Raw genomic sequence first — 12,909 nt, forward strand, 5'->3', positions numbered from 1 at the left:
ATTCCCTTCTAACAAGAATACATTCGATGTATAACCCCACCTGCCGTGTACGAAATGCGGTTCCCCGCACCCCTGCTGACTAGGCATCATCAGTTTCCGCTACAGCAATCACACAGGCAGAGAACGGCACACCATTGTTTTAATTCACATTTCTTTATTTACCTTTCCAAACACATGCATTTCCATTCTATCAGTCATATGTTCAAGCCCTTCACTATTTTTCCTGTGGGGGTGATTCCATTTTTCTTATTCATCTGTGAGTGCTTTACGTATTATGGATGCAAACCACTGATAGTCATAAATACTTCATCTCAAATTTGGCAGTTAGAGGTTTATTTTAAGCATAATTTATCAGCTGATACTTGAACAGAGGGATTTTTTAAAGTCATGTACTCAGAAGTCATCTCCAAAAAGCGTTAAGAGAAAAAGACTTGAGATCTTGAAAACCTCATACAATCAATGTCACTGTCATCATTACAAGAGCTGACGGTTCTAAATCTCGAGGCTTCAAATGGTTAAGGCTGCTCTGGTCTCCACTCTCTTGTATTCCATTGTTAATAACAAGACTCTTTCTTTCAGTTCACTGGGCATTACTTAATAACAACAAACTAGAAAACAAAATCTCATTTTATATAGACTACTGGCTTTGAGTTAGAGTTCAAAGGATTCAAAAATAGAGCCCTCACTAGGTAGCTCAGTTGGTTGGAGTGTCATCCAGATACACCAAGGTGGTAGGTTCGATCCCGGGTCAGGGCACATACAAGAAATCAACCAATGAATGCATAAGTAAGTGGAACAACAAATCAATGTTTTGGGGTTTTTTCTCTCTTTCTAAAATCAACAAATTTTAAAAAATCATTAAACAGGATTAAAAATAGAATTTCATCTTCAACCACACACCTCTACACAGAGGCAATACTTTTATTACAAGAGCTTTTATTACAAGGGCTTTGGAGTCAGGCTTTGATTTGAATCCTGATTCTGACACATACAGAGCTGTGATTTTGGCAGGTTACTTAATTTCTTAATTGTTACTTCACTTCCTCACTTTTCCTCCCCCAAATCTCCCTGCTACATAATAGAGTCACTCATTGTATGAAAGTTCTGTATCTGAGATATGTGACTAAAGCTAAAAGCAGGTTTATGAAAAAACTAATAATACATGCTGAACACACATAAACACACAAATGCACTGACCTCGCTTGTCATCTGGCTCCTGTTTGGTTCTGACAAGATCTACTTGTCTCCCAGTTATGCCCAAGGCTGCCAAGTCAATGACACCTTTCTGACTGCTGTCATGGAGATGGCTCTGGTCCACTATGTTGGCCTTTGCTTTGTTAGATTTCATCATGAAGTCTTTCAATGCCAACAGTTTGTCTTCCTCTTCCTCTGTCATTCCCTAAAACCAAATAAAACCACATGTTATGCACTATTTTTGCAAACAGTAACAATAGCCCTCGGAATGACTAACAACTGAAAGGTCACACCACCCAATTTAAAATTCTAAGAGTCAGCATGGTAAGATGAAGCAACAGCAAGAGAAAAGGAAACTATCAATACAGAGCAATATCCCACAAGTCCTATCTGCCAGAGCACACTCTCTCCATTAGGGCACCTTCTACACTCTATCATGATTTACATCTTAACTTTTTTACTAAATGGGAGCATTGGAGTATAATCCATCTTTGAAATCTCCAAAGAACTGAATGCACTGCCTGGTATCTAGCAGATCTTTTAATATATAACTTTAAATAAACATTTCATATCTAAACCAAAATCCAGGGAATACAGTATTAAGCAAAAGAAAGTACACCTACTTCCACCTTGCTCCTGGAAGTGTTGAGAATATTACATGAGCTGCTGTACGGGAAAGCACTTTCAGATACAGAGAACATTCTACATACCTCTGGAATTCAAGACACGGTGGCTGAACTACAAATGTGAGCGGCACACCCACTAGCACTTTAGAATAAATCTATGATTGGAGTCACACTCTCCAGGTTCAAATCTCAGCTCCATTACTTACTCTCTGTGTGACCTTGTGTAAGATATTCAATTTCTATGTACCCCTATTTATCTATAAAATAAGGATAATTGCTAGCACCCATCTAACAAAATTAGAATATTTTTCAGGTTATGAATATTTTTTACAGGTTAAACCACCCAAGACACTTAGAATACTTGAAACTGTGTAGCCACTAATAAATACTAAATAATTAATTCAATGTGCAACTTCAGTATTCAGATAAATCGAACTATTCTGCATTTTCTTAACTTTCCAACCATACACAGAATCCTCTAGAATGTTTTTATTATGCAAATAAAAAGTTAATAAAATGTAAATGGCAATTCCCAAGGTCTCAATCTAGAATCCCAGTACAGTTTAAGACAATACTCACAACCCAGTCATAAGACAAACACACCCTAGAAAGTTAGAAAGCTAAGAAATAATAAAATTGCATTACAGTATAGTAACCACAGAGAGAACCTTGACTTTTTTAATAACCTGATATTGCTTGTTTTTAACTTCTCATAAAATCTGCGTAAAGTAGACAGTTTTTTAGCTATAGTAAGAGTTCCATTCTTTTTTTTCGTCTGTTTTAGTTCATAAGAGAGAGGGCTCTGTTTTAGACCACAAGGGGGCGGGCCATTGTAAGAGCCATTAAAAGGACCAACACACTGATACATGCCACCTGATATATGGAGACACCTTAAAAATATTTTGCTAAGATGCCCTAGCCAGGTGGCTCAGTTGGTTGGAGTGCCATCCCATACACCAAAAGGTTGTGGGTTTGATTCCTGGTTAGGACACATACCTAGGTTGCAGGTCCGATCCCAGGTCTAAGCATAAACAGGATTTCTTTCTCACATCAATGTTTCCCTTTCTCTTTCTCTCTCCCCCACCCTTTCTCTCTAAAATCAATAAACATATCCTTGGAAGAGGATAAAATATATGTATACGTGTATGTGTGCATGTGTGTGTATATGTATGTGTGTGTATATATATATATATTTTTTTTTAAGAGAAAGAAGCCAGATACAAAAGGCCATATATTGTATGATTCCATTCATATGAAATATCCAAAATAGGCAAATTTGTAGAGACAGAAAGTAACATTTGTCACTTTTAAAGTAAGGAGCGAACTCACTTTGTATTCTGTGTTAGTGCCTGATCAAACCGACAGGAATAGAACAGGGCGCTCTTGCAGACGAGACCTGCCTGAAACAGCCTGCCATGTGTCATCTCCAGATGCTGAGTCCCACTGAAAATCTGCAGCACAGGCAGATTCCAACTCCCATATGGGGAATATTCCAAAAGTGTGCTTTAAGTCTATTATCTGGAACTCTGCACTATTTTCCCATGGAAACAATGGCAGGCTGGTCTAGAAAGACCTATTTTACCCATGCTGTATCTTAAGTGTAGTTCTGCAGAAAAGAGCTCTGCATAAAAAAAAAGTTAAAAAAGAATTCTATAGAGTGTTCAGAATTCCCACTTCTGGAGGCTATAAACATGTCATTTCCCTCTGCAGCCCTGACATTAGGAAGGACTCAATTCTACCAGTAATCCCAAGAAACTCAGGTAGTGCAAGGACCAAAAAGAAGTGCAGGCAGAGAGAAGACTGGCAAGTGGCTGGAAGACATGAGCTGCACACGGACGTCTTCCTAAGTCCACACAAAACCTACTCAAGCTTCTCTGCCTTAGCTCCCTGCCCTCTGTTTGCTTTGTGAAGCAAGATAGCATGGTGTAGGAGCACGGGCTTTCGAGTGAGACAGGTTTAGGTTTACAACTCAGCTTCGAAACTTACAGAGTTGTGTGAACATTGTCAACCTAGCAACCCTCACTGACTCTTAGTTTCCCTACCAACAAAATGGGGATAACATCTGTTGTTCAAGCTCATTTTAAGAACATTTTAAGAACACACTAGAGACAGTACCAACTACAGTGGGAGACTCACAGGTCCTCCAAAAATGAAAGCTAGTGTTTTTCTGCTGTTACTACTTCTGAGGATCTCTGAGATTCTGGCCTGCTCTTCCTTCTACTAGCAGCCCCTGTCCCTTGAAACTGAGTAATCACCTTTAGGAGTCTCCTAAAACCATTATTAACAGAAAAAAACCCCAGGGGATTGCATGTTCCTCTTTCCCCACTCATGCAAATGAGGGGATAAATGACAGACAGATGAACACATCGAGCAAACATGTAGAGGAACAGAAGTCAGTGAGTTTTAACGATCTCATCACAGAGGCTGGCACTGAGGGAGCAGCAACAGTGGATTGGGGAGAACAGCAGGAAGCAGCAAGGCTATGGAAACTGCTCCTTCCCTCTCTGTCCCTCCACCCACATCAGTGGCAAAACCTACACCCAGAGCAAGAAGAAAAGCAAGAACAAGAGTCCACAGTGGCTCCACGAAGTAACTAATGACTTACAATGAAAAAGAAATTACAGAACAGAGGTTTTTAATATACAGAATTTGCAGGAGAAAATAAAGAGTCACACCACCCAAGCCCAAAGAAATCTCTAAATTGGGGTGGTTTTCAATGTACGCTAAAATCTTTTTGTTAAGAATTACTTAGGAGAAACAACAGAAAAATATGATTCACTATCCAATTTTCCATATTTTGCTTTCTAAAATATAAAATACATCTATCATAAGAGCCAAGATTAAAAGAAAACCCAAAGAAAGAGCTCTTTAACAATTCAAGTCATACCAAATTAAGTCTCCTGGTATACAGGAAAAAGAACCACTGGCCCGGAAGGGACACTCAGAGGCAGCTCTAGCCTCCAGCAAAATTTAGACCTACGAGAACCAAAATGGTTACTGACGGGCCTCCCATAGGCCACTGTTCATGTGCTCAATCACTCTAACCAACGTTTGGACATCAAACTGTACTGGACAAGTACAATAAATGAAAGGGCTGACATTCCAAAACTAATCAAATTCTATCTTGCAACCGAAGCATTTTCTTATCATTTTTACTCATTAGACAAGATATGACTGACAAGCATTCTCTTAACCAAAACATACTGCAGACTTAAAACCAGTCATTAAGGTTGTCTCTCAGAATTCTCTTTATGACTCACAGAGCATTTATTCAAAAATTATATTCTTTATTTCTAATCATTTTTTTCCTATCTTGAAATCTCTAGGTTCCACCCATCCCTCTTAAAACAGGATGCTGAATCTAGAGTTAATATTTCTAAAGAGGTCCTACCAAGTATAATATACAGATTACTTCATAGTTCTAACAAGATTTGTTAATTGATCCAAATTCAAAGGCATTTAAGATACAGTAGTAAACTGTTGGTCTGTTCAAGTTAAGATGCATTATGAATCCCAGTTATTGCAGCTGTCTGCATGCAGTGAGAACTCTCTGAATTTGGACTGAAATAAACCAGGAATTTTTTGGATTGTATCTGTGCTTTGTAATGTTTCTTCTAATTAAATTTCACTATGTTTTTAGTGAAATATGAAAATGAAACAGACCATTACTTAAATCTAAGCTTACACCTACTCTGTCCCTCATTTATACAGCCAGTAATCACCAAGGAAACTTATTAGGTCTCCCATTACCTTATTTAGGTCAACTCAATAACTTCTCATCATCCTAGTACTTCCTAGAAACCAAAGCAAATGCACAAAAGACTTATTTACTTCCTTAGTCTGAATGCAGCCTAAGCAACCAAAAATATCTGTAATGGCTAAATGGATGCTTTAATGTTTTTATGAAGGGCACATTTAAATGTAAGATTTCAGGAAGGTGATACAACCTGGGAGAGCAACTTCTTCAGAAGCTGTGCAATGGCAGGATCCTCAGGTGGAGGGCAATCAGGAAGAGACCCATTTCGTTTCTTCTGACGCATGTGCAGATGTCTGAACAAGCTAGTAATATCTTTAGACCTCAAAGCATAATCAAATATAGAACGACTTACTGGCTCTTTTAAAACACTGAGTAGAACAAGTTTTTTTTCAATCTGTAGCAGAAAAATAAAAAGAATCAGCCAAAAATACAACACTTTTACAGTTACTTTCACATTCGATACAACCTGTGTAAAGTTAACACAGGTATTTATTTTCTATGGAAACCTAGGATATGAACATCTGCAATTTTCGCTTAGAAGAAAAAAAGAATACCAGTGACCTTTACAGAACTAAGGTATTTCTTCTTTTTATTGTTAGCATCTGAGCACAAATCTGTGCCCATGATACTGGAAGACTAATAATAAATACCTAGGCTAGAAAGGTCAGAAAAATGAAGGTTTTTCTAGATACCAAAATGTCAGATGACTTCCTAGGTCTAAAAAGTACCTGCAGTTCACAGGTCTAACACCAAGAAGTGCTGATCCTGAAAAGATGCTCAGCAGTCATAGGGCTTCCCTTCAGCCACCAGGTTTTCCCAGTAGCTTCAACTACTTCTAAAAAAAACATGACTCTCTCCACAGAGTTCATAAAATCCTTCTTTTTATTGTCCCCAAGAATACTCTCCTTGTCAATGCATTTGTAATAAAAAGGATGAACACTACTAATAGCAATCAAGAGGACTTTCTTTAGATATATTTAACTATATGGTGAATTGGCCAGTGGAAACTAGCATATAAGGGTATCTTTGTCTAAATCAAACTGTAGAAAGGTATGATTTATGAAACATATGGATAATTAACCTCTCACCTCCTGATACTGACCTTGCAAAATATAAAGCAATGATAAAAGCAAAAAAAAAAAAAAAATTAAAAAGAATTTCTGAGAAAACAGAATGGTATAGTTTAACAAACCGCTTATATGTCAGATTTGTAATAATAAATCACAATTAAAAGTTATTACAAAAATGCATACAATTCTTAAATCCCAGAAACATTTCACATTGTGTTACAAAAACATTTTCTAAACAAACTTCTAAATAGTATAAGTCACAGGTGGCAAACACAAGGCCCGTCACCTTGTTTATCCAGCCCGGCACCTTGTTTCTGCCCAGCAGCAGCGTCAAACTCTCGCTTAACTATTAAGGAGAAGTTACATTTATACAGTCCTAAAATTACATTCAGCCCTCTGAAGGCAACCGTGAGGCTGATGTGGCTCAACCAAAGTGAAAATGAGTTTGACACCCCTGGAATAAGTGGTCAATAGTAGTAGGAATCTCTAGACCTGATTTTCAAGGAAACTAATAAACTTCAAAACAGGGGGCATATTTTCTAGTAATATTATCCATCTTTCATGTATAAATTGTTCTTGGAGTAAAAATAAAAAATTCTACACACTATAAAGAATGATGATCCCCAAAAATGGATGAATCTATGGGGAAAAGAAAGAGCTGAAGGCACAGCCAAATCCTCCTCATTTCCAGAAGAGACCCAAGGCCACTTTCTCCCAGAAAAGGGACTGTACACTGGGATATGTAAGTAGCAGAAAGCCAGAAACATGTGAATTTGCAAAAGAGAAACAGTTTTAGTAAAAATAGTATACTTCAGGATGTTTTAACAGCCAGAACTATCTGTCAACAGTCCACTCAATTTGAATACCTACTTTGATAGTTGGCCGTCTAGCAGATAAAAGGTATGAACACTGACAAAGCGGGTAAACAACTGCCTTGTACAAAGCAAAGACCCAGAGTTCCTCATCAAGTGCTATTCTGCTAGGCAAGAGAGGGGCTGTCATCATTAGATTAAAAAAAAAAAAAAAAAGAAAACCAGAACCAAATAGTGGCCAAAAAGCAAGCATTTGAAAAAGTTTTATATGCTCAATTGGACTGAAATCTGTCATACTTTTAAAAATAAAAGCAGAGGTCTATCAATAATCATTTCTACTATATTTCACTCGAAGAGCTTTACAACATTTCACATACAAAAATAAACTATGAACCACTGGGTGCTATATTATGCATTGCATGATACATAACATAATAGCCTCTTGACTTTTTCTCATCTTCAAAAGTGTCTGTTCCATTAACTAGTGTGAAAGAGCTAGCTCTAGCCCAATTTAATTAAATAAAAAAGGGAATCTCTAAAACCATTTTTTAAATGCAGTTTGGAGGGAGGACTGATTCCAAGTTGAAACAGGCGTACCTGTATTATCGGCTGAGTAATATACGGGTCCAGGTAAGGCATCAGCTTACAGTACACATCAGCTGTGCTTATCTGATGAGCTACCACCGTGATAAACCCCACGGCACCATAGCGTATCCACAGATTGGGATGACACAGAAAGGGGGCTGAAGAAGGAAAACAAGGAATGGATTAAACCACGTTCACGAACAGTTTCAAACTGTCAAGATAAACTTTCACCTTGTTACACAACTGATAATAAAGATTATACCATGTGTTACTTACTATCAAGTGCCCTCACACACTCAATTATCCTGAGGCGTAAACTCAACCAAGTCAACATACTGATATAATATTCCCTATCATAAAACTCAGCAATACCATAACAGAATAAAAACACCTACCTCCTTTCTGAGAATTTAAATTTATAGTTTTTAGTCAGGGCTAAAGATGCATGGGCATCTATTCATTTAAAAGACTGGATTAAAAACTACTAGAGAGAGAGAGACATAAAAAGCCCCAAAACTATCCAGCACCTCTTATTCCCCTTCCCACTTCACTGAGTAAGTCCAAGGACACGTCCTCTGCCACATAAGGAGTGAAGAAATGAGTAAGCTGTCTCTTCTCTAAGCCATAGCATCAAGATTAAGGAAACAATTTTACCTGACATTCCTTTTCATTAAAAGGTTTGATCAAATCTAATACATCACACGGCATTACAAATGAAAACTAAAAAGCAGAAAATATAATGCCCATTCTCAAAGAGTTTAAAATGTGAGATTGAACCAGAAAATTAAATATCTTTTCACCTCTTTTAACCACTTCGTGTACTATGCCTAAAACCAGTGGTTTCAACTAAACATAGATTAAGAATAAAATTCAAACTTCTAAAAGAAAAAAAAATTGTATTAGTTCTGATGTTCAAAAACATCAGCATTTAGAGGATATTAATTTTATAAGGAGTTCATTGCCAACAGAGAAATAAGAACAATGTCACATGCTAATATTATAGTACAAAAAGGGGAAGGAGAAAAATACTTCTTCAAAATATGTCTGCAAAGTTCTCCCATTCCAATTCTTTTCACTGCACATGGAGGTTTTGATTGTTTCATAAACATCCTGCAGCCTCTGATACCTCCTACAAGAGAGAGCTAATAAATTCCCTCTGACAATGGGGAAAACAAGGAATGGAAAAACACTGGAAAAAAAAAAACAAAACAAAAAGTAACTAAACCCAAAACAACTTGGCAGGAGTTGGGCACTGTATGAGGCTGAATTACTGGTGCCAATTCTTTGTGTTATATGTATTACATACACTCCTGCCTTGTATTCATGCTTCTGTTCAGTTACATTACCCGCTCTGACCAATGGGATGTTAATGCAAACAGAGACTTGAATAGCCAGGTTTGCTCTTGTGCTTCTGCCATCACTCAGAACGTAACTCCAGAATGAGACAGATCAATCACAGTTACCACAGACAATCTGGAGATGCAAAGCCTGATGATGCACACAGCTTAGATGCATAATGAGAAATTTAATGAAACATCTACTGAGAATTTGTGGTTGACTATTATATAGCATTATTGTATCAATAAGTAGCTAATAGATACAAAGAACCTTAACACTCAAAAAACAGGAAACCAGAATCAAGAAGATTTCCTATAAAACAATGTAGTTCTCAATCTCTTCTCCACCCAGCTTATTCCACATATCTGGAGACAGGCATGCAGAAAGGTGAGTACTCAGAATATCTAAGTGGAAAGAGTACAACTTTTGAAAGAACTGCCAAAAAATCATGATAATCACCATCCCTCTCATCACCATTCCCTTTAAGAACCACTACCTAAGCTAACAGAGCAATGTGGACAGTATATCATTTGCTTTAGTAGGTGTTTTTAAGTCACTAGAAACCATTTTTTTCTTTTAAATAATTTAAAATGCCAATAAATGATTTTTACTTAAGCAACTTTTTTTCTTTTTCCCCACAGCTGGTCCTAAATTCAGTTCTAAGGGAGTTCCTCATCCAAGAAGTTGTAGCACACTGCATTTATTCTATAACTAAATAATAATTTATTTTGATGCAAAATTAAAGATACATGAGTACTACATGTGTTCATGCTGTGATCAATCACTACAAACAGCAGAACCCAGTAAAACCCCTACAAAATTTAAGAGACAGGGTAAGAAACTCTATGATGATTTATGCTTAAAAATCATTGGCCATCCATTTTTCAGATACATAAAATGCCAGTTACAAGCTACATTAAATATCAAAAGTAATTTCCAAATAATTAGTCAATAGAAGAAATACATTATGTAAAATTAAAATATACTATCAGTACATATTTATATACAGAAGATATTAATTAAAGTAAAGAGAACCAAAGTAAAAGCAAGAAAAATTAGACTCTCGGGAAGTAATGTCCCTCTTACAGGAAAAAAAAAGCACTGATGTTAGAATTAAGAAAATGAGACGAGCAGGAAAATATTCCAGGTAGCAAGATGTTCGTGTTAACACAATACATTTCGCTATCACCATGAAAATGGGTGCTTCCTATATCTGCCCTCCACTACACAGGACTAGAAATTCAAAATCAATTCTAACATGTTTTGGTTTTTTTACAATATTAATAATTTTGATTCTATTATTAGTTTTTTTTAATGGAAAAAATAGAGATAATGAATCCCTCAAGGTTCAACACTCTGTGGGGCATATAAAAATCAAAACCATTTCAATACAATGGAGATTTTTACGATGATTGTATTGTTAATACTCAACAATTTTCTATTAAATTTCTAATTCTTTTTTTAAAAGATTTTATTTATTTATTTTTAGAGAGAGGGTAAGGAAGGAAGAAAGACAGGGCAAGAGACATTAGTATGCAAGAGATACTGGTTGCCTCTTGCACGCCTCCAACTGGGGAGCTGGCCCACAACCCAGACATGTGTCCTGACTGGGAACGGAACCAGCAACCTTTCAGTTTGTGGGCTGGCACTCAATCTACTGAGCTACACCAGCCAGGGCTAAATTTGTAATTCGTTTTAAAATAATAATCAAAAAATTCAAACCAAATTAGTTATAAACTAAAAGAAGGATTACAGATATTAAAGTACAGAATAAGAAACCTACATATACTTAAATTTCCCACAAAAAAAAATTTTTTTAACTACATTCATGTCTTTCCAGACATGAATTTTCTGGAATTTTCCAAAAATTTCCAGAAATTTTATACATCCCTACTAGCTACCATCTAGTTTCCCAACAATTAAAATAAGTAACTCCTCTATCTTTCTTTCCTCTGAAGACTGCCTCAAAAAAAAAAAAAAAAAAAAAAAAAAACTATTAACTAATTCTAACCAATTCTGGGTTTCTATTAATTTTCCCTGACAAGGCATTTAGCAGTAATTAAGTATTTTGTCTAGAGGCAATCTTCTAAGATTTCAGATCCTCTGTGGAGAGAGCCAACTGGCAATCTTACTTTGCTTCCTTTCTTAAAGTGGAATGATAAGAAGACTAAAAGTTCCGGATAGTCTTAGTTTCAGGATGTGTCATATCGACTTGTTTGCACTTATTCTCAATTTTAAGTTGAGGTAAACAGGTAACTGCTGTAACGTAATCAATTCCTTTCACTGGTCGATAAAATTACTAACCGTGGTAATGTCAATACTAAGAGTTCTTAACTGGCAATGTGCAGTGACACATGAAATGAACAATCTTCCACACCCAATTTCAATTTGACTAGCAGCCCAGTGTCCAAACAAATAAGCTGATTCTTCAGAACAGTAAAAGACTTTATCTATAGTATGCTTAACAAAAACAAAATAAAACAAAACAAATTTTCATTTTTCAAAGATCACAAAGACAATACAAATAAAAACAAAAAGCCCTGGCCAGGTGGCTCAGTTGGTTGGAGTGTTGTCCCATATACCAAAAGGCTGTGGGTTCGAACCCCAGTCAGGACAGATATTGTGAGGCTACTGATTAATGTTTCTCTCTCACATCGATGCTTCTGTCTCTCTCCGTTTCCCTTCCTCTCTAAAACCAACACATACACGTTGGGTAAAGATTAAAAAAGAGAGAGATTTCCCAACCTGGGCTGGAGAACCAAATGATCCTTTTTGCCTGCCTGCCTGTCTCTCATATACATGCAAGCATGTGTGCATAAGCATGCATGAGTGTGTGCACAGGGACACATACATACACACATAATATGGGAATAAAGTGGAAAATCTGACCCTATATTGCCTAGAAATTTTATAATGTTCTATCAATTGTTATTTCTCTTCCCATATCCTACTTTTCTCATCCTAATCTTGACAAACAGAAACTTACCAATATCACTGGCAAATTCATAGACATGGGGTTTTTGCAGCAGCCCTAACTGGCACATACAGGTAAGGGCGTTAAGAGCTTTCACAATAACAAATTCCTCAGCGTCACTAAGACCTTGTTGCAGCAGGGGTTTGAGAATTGAGGAGCTCTGCCAGCCAACATAGGCAGCAACACCTGAAAAAGAGGAGCAACGTTAGGTGATTATGTATTTTATATCTGGAAGTACAAATGCCATCAAGTAAAACAATGAAATTAATCAAAAAACAAATATTTTGAGCACCACCAAGGAGACAACATTGTGCTTCCTATCCAGCACAATAAACGAAAAGAACCAAACCAAAGCAAATCATCAAGAAATTCTAGAACACCAAGAGAAAAAAACAAGACCCTAGGCACTCACAAAAAGAAAAATACAGGTTCCCTAAAAATGAAAAAGAATGAATGGCATCAAATTATTTTCAGCAATAATGGAGGTAGACTGTAACAGAGCAAGTCAAAGTTATGAAATATTATACCCAAACTGTCAATAAGAGAACAAATA

The 12,909-nt window shown here is 36.6% G+C and overlaps 1 protein-coding gene across 6 annotated transcripts in view; it reads right to left on the bottom strand.

The window, feature by feature from the left end:
• Positions 1-12,909, bottom strand: part of PIK3R4 (phosphoinositide-3-kinase regulatory subunit 4) — a 58,692-nt gene that overhangs the window by 24,818 nt on the left and 20,965 nt on the right. For all 6 annotated transcript variants that reach the window (XM_028517983.2, XM_028517984.2, XM_028517985.2 and 3 more), the window contains 4 exons: positions 12,369-12,542; positions 8,057-8,202; positions 5,768-5,971; positions 1,198-1,399 (listed from right to left, as the gene is read on the bottom strand). In XM_028517983.2, coding sequence (XP_028373784.1) covers positions 1,198-1,399; positions 5,768-5,971; positions 8,057-8,202; positions 12,369-12,542 — 726 coding nt within the window. The remainder of the gene's footprint in view (positions 1-1,197; positions 1,400-5,767; positions 5,972-8,056; positions 8,203-12,368; positions 12,543-12,909) is intronic.

Source organism: Phyllostomus discolor, chromosome 7 (genome assembly GCF_004126475.2).
Source record: "Phyllostomus discolor isolate MPI-MPIP mPhyDis1 chromosome 7, mPhyDis1.pri.v3, whole genome shotgun sequence".
NCBI lineage: Eukaryota > Metazoa > Chordata > Mammalia > Chiroptera > Phyllostomidae > Phyllostomus > Phyllostomus discolor.